This window comes from Chlorocebus sabaeus, chromosome 21, assembly GCF_047675955.1.
Source record: "Chlorocebus sabaeus isolate Y175 chromosome 21, mChlSab1.0.hap1, whole genome shotgun sequence".
In the NCBI taxonomy this organism is placed as follows: Eukaryota; Metazoa; Chordata; class Mammalia; order Primates; family Cercopithecidae; genus Chlorocebus; species Chlorocebus sabaeus.
Window position 1 is genome coordinate 62,026,699 of NC_132924.1, and position 14,420 is coordinate 62,041,118.

The 14,420-nt window shown below is 35.4% G+C and overlaps 1 protein-coding gene across 3 annotated transcripts in view; it reads right to left on the reverse strand.

Annotated features, from left to right (window-relative positions):
* CDK14 (cyclin dependent kinase 14) overlaps positions 1 to 14,420 on the reverse strand; it is a 589,453-nt gene that overhangs the window by 388,487 nt on the left and 186,546 nt on the right. For all 3 annotated transcript variants that reach the window (XM_007982225.3, XM_007982233.3, XM_007982232.3), the window contains one exon: positions 13,529 to 13,608. In XM_007982225.3, coding sequence (XP_007980416.1) covers positions 13,529 to 13,608 — 80 coding nt within the window. The remainder of the gene's footprint in view (positions 1 to 13,528; positions 13,609 to 14,420) is intronic.

Below are 14,420 nucleotides of genomic sequence, written 5' to 3' on the forward strand. Positions count from 1 at the left end.
TTAGATTACCCCTAGGTATTTCTTTTTTATTGTAAGTATTTAAAGTGATTTTAAGTGGTATTGTATTCTAAATTTGGTTTTCCACATGTTCATTGATAGTATACACAAATATGACTGTATGTGTATATGTTGGGAAAATTCCTTTCTATTCAAAGTTTGTTAGGCCTTTAACATAAATAGGTGTTAGATTTTATAACAAACATTTTTTTACATCTATTGGAATAATAGTGTGATTTTTAAACTTTATTCTATTAACATGGTATTACATTAAACGATTTTGAGATGTCAAACTGAATTTTAGATACACCCCCTTGGTCATGGGTTACATTTTTTTAAAGCAACTTATAGTAGCTACGTTAATTACTAGCATGACAAGAAGTTTACAAGTACATTATTAATTCTCATCATTTTTTAACATTAGCCCAGAAAGTTTGAATGGAGGAATGTATTCTCTTTGAACAAACACCTCACTTAAAAAATCCCAGTGTAAATCATAACAGCCATTTACTGGCAGGTTTTGTAACACAGGACATTTTATTTATATCTAGGCCTCAATTTCCTCATCTGTAACTTGGATGTATTAAAACCTACATATAACACAAGATTCGGTGAAAATCAAATGAGATAGTATTTTTTTTTTTTTAAAGATTGGCAAAGTAGGAACTGAAAAAGTCCATGGGATTTTTAGAAGTTATACATGAATTCAGATTAGAACTGGTTATGTAATCCTCCTAAAATGTCTTAAATATAAAAGTATCATATCTCAATTTATATTTCTAGTTGACAAAATAGGACAAAATGTCATATAAATTTTTTACAAATTTAAAGTAGCCAAGAATTCAGTTACTTGATTTTAAAAAACAAACTTTATCCTTTAAAATTATTAAAAGAAAAAAGAAAACATATGATTTTCATAGTTTTTAATCGCATGATTTAACACTTGACAAGTTTTTGTTGATATCAGTTGGCAGACACCCATCAGATTACTCAGACTTAGAATAACAATTGTGGCAATTTACATAAGCATACTTAGAATTACAGTCTAGACTCATGGATTTTTATCTTCCATTTACAAAATTTTTGCCTGTCAATTATAAAAACGCTTCAAGCAATTCATGTTAATTTTTTCAGTGACAGACATAAAGGGTGATTATTAGAGGGTTTAAAAATATTTTAACCCAATAAATGTGCATCATATTACTGCATATATACATGAAGAATAATAGTGATACAATTATAGATCTTTTTTCCAGGTAAAAGATTCATGTTGGTAATATTATTTTAATTATAAAGCTCTAAAATAATATGGTTTCCACTTCATTTCAAAAATGAAAAACTTAAAGACAAAATATGTTAAGTAATTGCTTATGATCACACAGCTAGAGGCACAGTATCCACTAAGACTGAAAAATTGCCAGCTCCTTGCTTATGGAGGTTTCTCAATTTCTCCTTTTGACTTTGGGGCAGCCTGAGAGGAATCTGTGTACAATTTTCATCATATGGGTTTCTGTCCCAATAGTAAGGCCATATAACAGAATATGAAGAAAGAACATGGGAGTTTATTCATTCATTCACTCAGTCGTTCAACATACCCTGAGTGCCTATCATGTGCCAGGCACTGTTCCAGGCACTGGTTAGAAGATTCAAGGTGAACTCCATATCCACCACTTAATTATTTGTGTGATTTTGCACAAAAAAAAAAATCTTGTTAGACCTCAGCCTCTTGATTAGTAAAATGAAGATGATAATATCAACCTTCCTCAAGGAATAGAAAATTAAACTAGATCATATACTCGAATACGACTTGTAAAGTTCTCAATTTAGATACAACAAACACCTGCTACCTAAACTGCACCACCATGTCACACAATTGCCACATGAATGCCAGACTTCAAACTCATTAATTGAACTCATTGTCTTTCTTATACTCCACCTCCCTCCCCTATCCCTAACCACAGTTACTCATTACTGGTTCCACTATCTACCTAATTACCCAATCCAAAATCCTGGAAGTCACACTGACTAATCCCACCTCCGTCAAGCTCCATGTCTAGTCAAATAAAAAGTCTTACCAAGTGTCCCTCTTAAGTCCCTTCCAAACATATATATCTCCTATCTATTCCTACTGCCAAAGCCTTTTTAGAGGCCCATTATTTTTTGCCTTAGATACTTGGGTGTCTTTTAGTCTCTCTCACACTTACTGCATAATGTGAACTGAAAATAGGTAAATTCAATAAAAATCTGCATGTTGAAGGTTGAGATTACTCTGTAACCCCTATCTCTTACTCAATCCCCACAATGTAGGCAGCAAACTGAAATCCTCCAGGCAGGAGATAAAATAATCCTTTTCTGTAGAAACTGAAGCTTCCTTCCAAGAAAAGACCCCCAAATGCTGACACCTTAGATACTGCAAGAAAAAAAAAAAAAAAAAAAAAACTGGTTCACTCACCCCATCACATTACAGTGAAACCTGCCAACCAACATTCCCTATCCAAGCACCCAGAGCTCCCAAACAGCATATTAAAGTCTGACTTTAAAATATGAGCTGACAATTAACAAGATCTCCAGGTAGCTGAAGGATGCTTCCAATAAGAAAGAGACCAAACAGACAGGCAGAAATAAATGGAAGAGACAATATAGAAGAAAATTCAAATAACTGTATTATTTATTCTCAGAGACATAAGAGATGATAACTCTTCTTGATCTCCTTTTGGGAGATTTCTCTGAGTTCACAACCCAAACTCAGAGAAACTGTTCTTCTGAAAGTTTAATACCTGTTAAGGTATTTTTATATTGAAGAAATCTTCATTATTCCTTGATTGTTTCTATTTTATGGCCTCATGTTCATATTTAATGGATATAATATCCCAACAAGCCCATAAGCTTAGTAGTATTTTCATTCTCTTTAAGAAATGGAAAATGAAGCACAGCAAGTTTAAGACTTGCTCAAAATCATACACTTAGATGGGAATGAAGTCCAAACTGGAATCCAGGCAGTCAGGTTTCAGAAACCAGGCCCTGGACCTCTTTCTGGTCACTAATACAGTTTATTAAAATTTACTGTAAGACCAAACACGCAGCTTGAAGACCACCAGGATGCAACTGAGGAACCCCTGGACAAGGTAATCTCTAAAGTCTGATTTAGATTCCTAATTAGCTTATACATGATTCACATACTTCCAACAATGATACTACAGTGTCTTAAAAAACACTTGCCAATAAAACAGCTGAATTCAGAAATGTCTAGAATGAGCAAAGAATTTCTGAGTCTTAAAAAAAGTTATTAAGCCCCATGAAGAAACCTAATTTAACCTGTCACCTACTACATAGGGTCAGATGTTGCATTAACATAATGTTTCACTAAAAATTCTGTTTATAATCAACTTGTTAATTTAGAAATCATTACAAGAGGATGAACAATTCCAAACACCAATATTGACAAAACACAAATGGAAACAAATGTTTGTCTGTTCTTCCTCTCCCTACTACAGCCCTCCAGTCTAATAAAGAAGGAGGTTACGTCCCAGGAGCCCCTCTTCCCATCTGTGCCCACACTCTCAACTAACTTCCAGGGGCCTGAGTGCAAGAGACTCCAGGTCAGGGAAGAGGGAGGGAACAGAGGACCTCAGTTCTCTTTTGGCAGATGTCCTCTCTCCACTGGGAAGGTGATAGGGGTCAGAAGTATCTAGGCATGCAAATATTGACAAGATAATTTCAGTTACAATCAAAGATGATTATTTACTTATCATTTAGGTTGTATTCAATCCTCAAAGCTATATATTTGGACAAAAAAGGCTCTTAGAGGACAGCCCTGGAATCTACTCAAGGATAAAAAAGATATATCTAGAAAAAAAACATGTCCATATACTTGGATAAAAAGCATATCTGGATAAAAAAGACTCCAACAGAATAGCCTGGAACATTTTGTCTTTGTGTAAATGTGTCTGAAATCCCAATGGCCAATGTATAGAAATGTGGAAGTAGACCTTTATAATTTCACAGCAACTCAGTAGCTTTGGAGGTCTCCATTATATCAGTTCTCCATGCTTCCAATCCCAGACTAACTACCAATGTCTCAATCACACTTACTAACTTGACAGATGTAATCTATCTCTACACAAGCCACAGTTCATAAGTCATCCAATCATCCATGGAGAATGATATTTTGCTTGAAAACACAAATAAATGAGTAACAATAACAAAAGAGCCTAGAGAGAAACAAAAACAAATCACGCTGGAGAAAGTTATCTATATTCATTCATTGTCTATTACATGCAAACTTCAGTAATAAAAAAACAAACAAGACTGTTATCAAAACCACTATGTAGTACATTTTTCTCCTAAGCTTTCAAAGGTGCAATGCGGGTCCCAGTCCACTCTTACCTACAAATCTCCCTGTGAAACTGAGAAAAATAAACACTGGTAGCAGGTTGAATAGTGTCTCCCAGAAATTTATGTCAGCCCAGAACCTCAGAAGGTGGCTTTATTTGCAAATGGGGCCTTTGCAGACATAATTAGCTAAGTTAAGATGAAGCCATACTGGATTAGTGTGGGCTCTAAATCCAACGACTGATGTCCCTATAAGAAGAGAAGAAGACACATAGAGACAGGAAGAGAAGACCATGTGAAGATGGAGGCAGAGACTGGAGTAACTATAAGCCAAAGAACACCAAAGATTGTAAGAAGCCACCAGGGGCTAGGAAAAAGCTAGTAAGGATTTCTGCCCTATAACCTCTAAAAGAAGCATGGTCCGGCCAGTATCCTGATTTTGAACTTCTACTCTCCAGAACTGCAAGAGAATAAGTCAGCAGATTTGTGGTAACTTATCACAGAAGCCCTAGAAAACTAATGCAACACCCCAAATATGAAAAGCAAGAAATGAAACCTACACTGGTTAATTATCAATTGAATTATAACTCGATTATATATACAAACTTCACAAGCAATTGTACCATACAGTTACAAGGAAAAATGGTATGGTTAATGAAAAACAACAAAAATAAAGAGGCTATTAACATAAAAGAGAAAAATGTAAGGTAGAGAATCAAATTATCAAACACTAAAATTTTTAATGACTCAAAATAATGGAAATTATTTTCCATTTTAAAACTTTAACAAATTTATAAAATATCAATAATTCATATAACATTTACTGTACTGTTAGAATATTTTAATTATACAGTACAAATTTTACAATTAAGCTATAAAATTATTTATTTTACCAGCAGGTTAACTAATTCCAAACATATGAAATAAAAGAAGTTGCCTTTTTTCCTTTATCTGTTTTTCAGTTTATACCCACCTCTGCCTTCCTAGTACCACATTTTTTATTAAAAATCTAAAATGTTTCCATATAATTCTAATAGAATGAATAATGAAAAAATACATAAAGAAGGGTGGAGAAAGGAAGAGTGAGAAGTTAGATAAAGCACATGGAAAGACTCAGACATGTATTAAAAGAATGTACTCAAACAAAAAGTTCAATACTACAGAGTTTACCATGAGAGGTCCCCTTTTCCTCTACATGTTTCTACTTTCCCTGAGTTACACTGTGTTGAAACTATTTGTTCCTTTCCTCTTTTTGACCCTTCCTTGTCCTATATGGATGCTGCCTTCCTTTCTTTATTGAAAAATGTGTTATCACTTTTAAAAATAAATTTTGTCCGTGTTCCCCCGCAAAATCCTTATCTTTTTTGCTAACCTTGATTTAACGGCAATAAGACAACCCTCTATATGAACTGAAAACGCAGTACGAACTCAAAATTTCTACATAAAATCTATCAGAGAATAATGTTTAAGTGTAGGCTCTGCAGGATGATTGCTCAGGTTCAGCTTTTTTTTTTTTTTTTTTTTTTTTTTTGAGACGGAGTTCCACTCTTGTTGCCCAGCCTGGAGTGCAGTGGTGCCATCTTGGCTCACTGCAACCTCTGCCTCCTGGGTTCAAGCAATTCTTCTGCCTCAGCCTCCCAAGTAGCTGGGATTACAGTTGCCTGCCACCACACCCTGCTAATTTTTTGTATTTTTAGTGGACACGGGGTTTTGCCACGTTGAGCAGGCTGGTCTCAAACTGCTGAACTCAGGTGATCCGCCCGCCTCTGCCTCCCAAAGTGCTGGGATTACAGGCGTGATCCACCGCACCTAGCCAACTTCAGCTTTTAGCTCTACCACATGCTAGCGTTAACCTTAGGTGAGTGACTGAACCTCTCCATTCCTAACTTTCCTAACCTCAAAGTAGCAATAATAATAGTACCTACCTTAGAGGGTTTTGTGAGTGTTAGGTGAGACTAGGCTCTGGCTGTGCAAGTACACACCGAATACTGTCTATTGATACTGCTACCATTTTAATTTAAAGTTGTTCCCTATTAGAGTATCTAGATTTCTCTTTAAGCATAATTTTCACCTAAGAAAACCATCACATATTCAAGAATCTACGAAAGGAGACAACTGGCTTGCTTACCTCATGCCTTGTCTAAGAAAATCTTAAGACAACAAAAAATGTGGAAGTCTAGAATACAGTATCAGAGAGTAAGAACATACACACTTAAAAGTTGTTTGAAAGATGAAATATCCTAAGACATTTTACTCACTCCCTTTCAAACCTCTCCTGTATCTCCCAGCCCTTTATCTGTTCCACATAAACCAGGATGATGCCATACAATGAGTCTAAATTAAAACAGAAAGGCTGACCCTGAGCCCTACGACTTGATTTCTCCAAGCTGCCATGGAGGACAAAATGAGTTTCAAAGTGCCTGAACTTGAATTAATCCATTACACACTCTACTCAATGACAGATAAAATTCAAAGCACATCTTTGGACATAAATCCAAGTTAGATTAGAGTTGCTTCAAGTATTTCCACTTGAGGTGAAAACTACGCCTTAAAATCCAAGTTTCTAGGTAAGCCTGTGAGTGGCAAGTAGCCACTTACAAACTACTTTACTGTGCATGGTGCTTTCTTATTCTGAAATCTTCCTGCTGTTGATATTTTGTAAATGAGAAATTGATCAAAACAGCAGAAGAGGGGTAAATTCAAATTCAGGTGTTCTATCTCAGTTGAACACACCATGCTGCTTCCTCGCCAATGTAAAACTGAACATATCCCAAATGTCTCCCACATTACCCTAAATATTTCAAATTCTACCACCAGATACACAGAGGAGTTACTGTGTCTGGACTTCCAGAAGGATAAATGGGGAAAGCTAAGCAATGATGATGGCTTTTGCTTCCAGATATAAACAGCAGAAAAGTAAGACTATGAAAGGCAGAATGAGAAGACAAGAAAAAAACAAGTAACAAAAACTAACCCAGAGTTTAATTTCTCTGCCTTAGAGTCATTTACCTCTATAAAAAAGAAAAAAAAATTCACCCTGAGGTCAGACTTTATTAAAAAGACATTAAAATATTTTATTCAATGGAAAATAAAATGTCATTTTGTGATCAAGGCCTCAACTATTCTTCTATCATTCCCTGATCTCCAGAACATTCCAAATTCTGAGTTTAAAGATTCCTTGGGAAATCAAAACCACAAATGCCAAGGTAGTTCTTAAGAGATGGCATAATCCAACTGCTATTTTTTGCAAGTAGGGTGACATGCTTTGAGTCTGTGCCCTCACCTAAATCTCATGTTGAATTGTAATCCCCAATATTGGAGTTGGGGCCTGGTGGGAGGTGATTGGATCTGGGGGTGGTTTCTCATGGTTTAACACCATGCCCCTTCGTGTTGTCATATCAATAGTGAGCCAGTGAGTTGTCATGAAATCTGGTTGTTTAAGAGTATATAGACCCTCCTCCCTCTCTATAATCTTCCTGCTTCGACATGTAAGATGTGTCTGTTTCCCCTTCACCTTACAGGATGATTGAAAGTTTCCTGAGGCCTCTCCAGAAGATGCTGTGCTTCTGGTACAGCCTGTAGAACCATGAGCCAATTAAACCTCTTTTCTTTAGATATTAGTCAGTCTCAGGTACTTCTTTACAGCAGTGCAAGCATGGATTAATACACAGGGTTACTAAGGCCCAAAGCCATTAAGTGCTGTTATGGGCTGAACTGTCTCCCCCCAAAAAATTCATATTGAAGTCCTGACCCTTAGTGCCTTAGAATAGGACTGTGTTTATCTTCAAAAAGGTAATTAAGGTGAAATGATGTCATCTGAGTGGACCCTAAACCAATGTGATTATTGTTCTTACAAGAAGAGAAAATTTGGATGCAGACAGATACATAGGAAAAATGATGTGAAGAAACAGGGAGAAGACTGCCATCTACAAGTTAAGGAGAGTGGCTGGCACAGAGCCTTCCTCATAGCCCTCATTTGGAGGGCCATGACACCTTGCTCTCTGATTTCCAGCTTCCAGGACTGTAAGACAATACGTTTCTGTTGTTTAAGCTACCCAGGCTGTGGTACTTTGTTTCAGCAGCCCTAGCAAACTAATTGAGGTGGCTTGTCTTTTACTGTACAGCGATGAAAAACAAAGTCAGGATCAAAACCTACTGATTTGTGTATATTGATTCAGTAAAGTTGCAGAATACAAAATCAACATACACAAATCAGTAGATTTTGATTCTGACTTTGTTTTTCATCACTGTACAACATAAAAGAAATCACCTCCAGCTTCCCATGAGAGTTTCTACCTTGCCTTGTAACTGACTCCATTTTCACTCAATATTCTCTTCCACAAAAATGTTATACTTGGTTCAACTTCTTAACGACCATGGTACATATATATTACTTATGCTAAACTCTTGTGAGCTACACTCCCGCATTCCCAACAAGACATTTTCATACAGATGCCTCATGAGCCCAAAATCTCTGAAACCCAAATCGATAACTCCAAAATGTCAGTAATGACCCTGTTTTGAAATCTAACAAGGTCTTGGCTGGTACAAGATCCTGCTCCTTAGACAAGTCATCTAACCCCTCTGAGCCTTAATTCCATATTTATAATACAGATTCCATAAACAATATAAATTCTACAAATTAAAATTCAAAACTCTTTCAAAGGACTAGAATGTGAAGATTACATTGGATAACAGCCTTTTAAAACTGTAAAGTCTTAAAAGCAATTCTCCATGCAATCACAAACTATTTCTATCTCTGGCACCATTTTTTCACTCATTCAAACTCAAAACCATTGACATTTCCCTCTCATTCTATAATCAATACTTCATCTAGCTCTGACATCTCTTTCTATAGAATATTATTCTTTGTTGTTAACGTCTAACAAACCCATAATTTCAAATCTGCACTACGTTGAATGACTGACTTATCAGCTTCCAGTTTCTTTTTTTTCTAATTGATATCATATCCAAATATCAGATTTTTCTTCCTAATATGGCCAGCTCAAAAGTCTTCAGAGGGTCTCTAACCCACAGCACAAAATCCCACCTACACAGCCCTGCATTCTACAACACAATTGCAACTGATGGCAAGTTCCTAAGCTCATCTCAAGGCTTAAAATGAAGTTATGTTGCCAGTCAAAGCCAGGTCTCAGTGTGCTAAGGATTCATTGCATGCCCTGCTTCTCTGTGTTTCCAGAACCTAACCTTTAATGTGCCTCAGGAACTTGCCTCACACCCAGCCAATGTGAATAAGTAGATCATCAACAACTTCAATGTGATCCTACTGGCTTCTTCCCTTGAACCTCCCACTGATGGGCCTGCTTGTCACACTGGATCCTTCAATACCATCAAGAACTTTCTTGTCACCTTGGACCAAGACTTTGGTCCAAGCACCAACAGTAAGGTTAGGTTGATTAATTCTAGTGCACACCCTGCATACCAGGAATCCTGCCTGCTGGCCAGTTTCATTTTTCTTCTGTTTCCTTGTTGGCCCAGAATCCCTGTTCCTCTCGTCTCTCATATTCAGGGCCTATTGTGTAATTAAATTCAGTAGCGCTTTTAACCTTATCTTCCTCCACAGCTTAACAGAAACCCATTGTTCTACCTCGGTCAATCATTTTCAATCCCATCAAACCCAATACCCTCTTTATATAACAAATATTTTACTATCTTTTTTGCCTTTACTATTATGAAATGGAATTCATATATAACAAGATACACACACATAATTTCAAATATTTATATATAAATATAATTTCAAATATATTAATTTATATCTATATGTAACTAATACAAAAAATAAAAATTAATTTATAATAAAACAAAGTATTTAAATATGTAAGTAGACACAACTATACTGGAAAACATTGAAGAGTGGTGCCCACATCTATGTACAGAATCAGCATAAGCACAACCACTACAAATGCAAACTGTGGGGTACTGCATTATTGAATTAAATAACACAAGCAGTACTACCACTAAGGAGTTTTTCCAAAGTATGAATAAGTTATAAAGTTTTAAATAAAACAAAATACAATTTTCCCATGTTTTACACTGTAGTTGTATTCCTGGATAGTTTGGTATATATTAAATCTGTGTAGAGCATATTTTGTCTATATGCAAAATAGTTGGGTTTCGGCTCAGAAATATAAACAGATTTTTCACCTGCATGAATGCCCAGTAGGACATTTAAAAAAAGTCTGTGGGACATGAGACAATTGTTTATTGTATTAGAGCAGAGATCGACAAACATTTATTGAAACGGTCAAATAGCATATACTTTTAAGTTTGGGGGATCATACAGTTTGTCAAAAGTACTCAACTCTGTCTAAGAAAGCAGCCATAGACAATACATAAATGAGTGGGAGTGCTGCGTTCAAATAAACTTTATTTACCAAAACAGACAGGAGGCCCCAAGCCATAGTTTGCCTCCCTCTGCATTAGAGTTGCTCACGTAAATGCCAAGCTCTCATCCACTGAACACGGGTTGCATTGTTCAATTATTGTGACGACAACAGCTACTTCTATGGAGCAATAATTACCCATCCCTCCCACCCTATCAGTTGAGAACTCCTGATCTTAACTATTCCTCCTGTTTGCTGCACTTGGCAAAGGTATTGAGCTTTCTGGTCTCAGCTCCTTTTCTATACCTGTCTGGAACACTTCTCCTCAATCTACTCTTTACTGCTTTTCTATCTTATGCCTAATTCAAGTCCCAGCTAACACTTTACCTCCCATCACTAAAAGAAGAATTTCCTTAAAAATCACAATCTTTTAGAAATAATTTCACAATCTTTTAGATTTCACAATCTTTTATAAATAATTTGGCATTAATATACTACCATATATTATTCTTCAACTTATGATTTATATGTTCTACCTCCCACCTGCAAGGCAGGTTCCTTGTGGGAACAAACTGTTATCTAATAATCTGTCATGTTTATAGATTCTAACTTAATGATTTTCCTTAAGTCACTTACTATTGTAGAGGGATTACCATGCTAGATGTTGAGGGTACAGCAGTGAACAATCAGACAAGGTCTCCGCCCTCACTAAGATTATATACTTTATAAAGTGGAAAGAAAATTTCAGATTCCAATAAGAATTATAATGGAAATAAAAATAGGGTGTGATGTGGAGAGTAAAGAAGCATAAAATGATGGTCAGCCACTAATTTAGATAAATGGACAAGGAAACCCTCTCTGAAATGGGATGTTTAAATTGATCCCTAAATCTAAAAAGAGCCAGGGAGCAGCATTCCAGCCATGGGGAAGAACATGTGTAAAACTCCTTAGACAGGAAACTCTGTAGCATGTTTGAAGAAAATACGTCATACAGGACTTGAAACAATTTTAAATAAGGGGACTGACATAATATGATTTTAGTTTTCAAAAATATTATATGGATAACAGAGTAGAGAAGGGATAGTAATAAGGCAAGATAAGTGAGGTGTATAATTAAGAAGCTCTTACAGAAGTCCAAGGAAGAACTGATGATATCGTGGACTGGGGGTAGCAGCGGAGAAAGAGAACGTGGACAGATTTCAGGTATCACTTAGAGAGGTAATCAACAGGGCTTGTTCATGGCTAGATTTGGGTAGAGGGAACACTGGATGCTGCTATTACTAATACAAGGAGAACATGGTTTCAGTTATAGTGGGAGGATCATGAGTTCCATTCAGATGTGTTAAGTCTGAGATGACTGTTATACAATGATTGATTTTTAAAGATTAAACTAGCCTTGTATTCCTGAAATGAATCTCAGTTGGTAGTGATGTATTATCCTTTTTATATACTGCTGTATTCAAGAGAAGATGCCAAATAGGCAGGTGGATATATGAAATAGAGATGAAGACAAGGTCTTAGCTAAAGAGATGCATGTGTAGGATATCAACTTACGGCTGCTCTTTACATTCACAAAATAAATAATATCACTCAGGACAGGGTGCTTATTAGGGAAAAAAAAAAAAAAAAAAGAGGCCCTTTCCTGTCCTGAAACTCCCCCTAACTTAGAGAAAGGGTCATCCTAAGAGAAAAATCTACCTACTTCGAAAATCTAATGTCACAGAAGAGACTGTTTCAACCATGCAATCTGCTGAAAGGTTGAGTAAAATAAGACAGAGGTATACATTTGACTTGACAAGAAGCAAGTGGCTGATGAACTTTATAAGAACAGTTTCTGCTAAAGATCAATGATGGAAACAAAATTAAAATTGAATTAAAAGGAGAATAAGAGGTGAGAGAGTAGAAATAGAAACAAGATTTTCAAAAATGATACACGTAAATCATATCAATAATTGTGGGAACCAAACCAAACCAGTGACAGACTACAGTTAGTTCATCAATACGTTGATAAATTATTGCAGCAAACCACCAATTTATCTTGTTATGGATGAACAGAATAATAGCTGTGATCCCTTCAATGCAAAAATAAACTGAAGTCCTATGTCAAGATAATCTGCACTTTTAAAAATTTAGTAGAGGTAAACCTACTTATCCTAAAAGTCATTAAACTGAACTGAAAAGTTCCCACTAATAAAAAAAAAAGGTATTTTATTTTATTGGAATATAAAAGCCTTTCCATGCAGGTAACAAAGCAAAGATAGAGCTATTTAATTTCATAAAAATTAAAATCTTATATGTAGCAAATAACTACATTATAAAAGAAATTTTAGAAAATAACAGACTGGAGGAAAATATCACAACATAAATGACCCTAATATATAAAGAATGTCTATATTATCTTCTTTCCAATCAGAAAAACCAATAAAAGTACAGTAAAGGATAGAAACAAAGAAAGAAAAGAAATTCAAATGACTAGCAAGATGGCATGACAAATCCCCATTTTTAAGGACTTTCCTTAAAAATCATCAATACAGAATAATGTTAAACTAATATCTAAGGAACTCTAAAAATAATAGCAGACATACAAATTTCCTCAATTACCTAGATAGCTTCACCATCAATGCACAGCATTTTATTCCACATCTGAGCATACAGCAGATAATCTTGTTTCATTTAACATGATTTGATATGACTGCAAGAGAATGCTGATTTTTAAATTTCAGTTTACACATTTTAATGAAAGATACAATCATGTAATTTTAAAACTCAGCATATTTAGAGGTGTATAATATTAAAATAGCTACGGGGACCACAGAAACACAAAAGCAAAATCAACAAGGAAAAGTGCCTACCTTCCCTGATAGCCGTGAAAGGTGTCCCTTCTTCTTCCTGCAGCCTGATCACCTTCAGAGCTACCAACTTCCCATTTACCCTGCGAGAAATGAAAGATAAGTGAATCCATGAATATATGTGCTCATTATAATTCTAATTGTCTTCCTTATAATTTATAAAACTAAATAAATTCGCTTTTATGCTAAAAATGTCAGTGACTCAACTATACCACCAAAGCAAGGTTAGTTTCAATAAGGCTGGTAATTCTATATCATCATCATAAATATTCACATTTTAAATATTCACACTTGCACAGGCCAAGATTTAACTGAAGTTTTCTATGATTCACTGTGTTCCTTCCAGAATGAAACTGGTATTTAACCAAATCATCACACTTGATAATTATTCTCAGATTAATTAAAAATCATGCAATCAAAAATAACTCTGTTTCTTTGTTTCTCCAATAGCTCCCTCTTTGTTCCTTCTGCTGAAATGTCTTCATTTTCAGTCTTTAGCTGAGGTCATTCAATTCCCAAGGACAGAAACTTGATATTCTTCTCTCTCTCTCAACAACACCCATTCCCATTTTTTCCTTTTTTTTTTTCTTTTTTACTACAACCTCCTAAAATTATATTTGGTCTAGTTGTGTTTTATATTACAGTATGTCATCAAAAAAGTTATGAATATTTTACCATTACAAGATTACACAAGACCTATCCAAAGCAGATGGTCCTTTCAGACACATTCTAAATATGTGTTGGCGCCAATTAAAAGTAAGATTGTGCTATGGAGATAACTTTTTATTCAGTCAATTCTGTCATCAATCAAAGATATGACTATCTATATTAGTACCCTCCTTCAGTGTTCTATTTTCTACCTACACTGGGCCTAGAACCATACTTTATTTGGTTT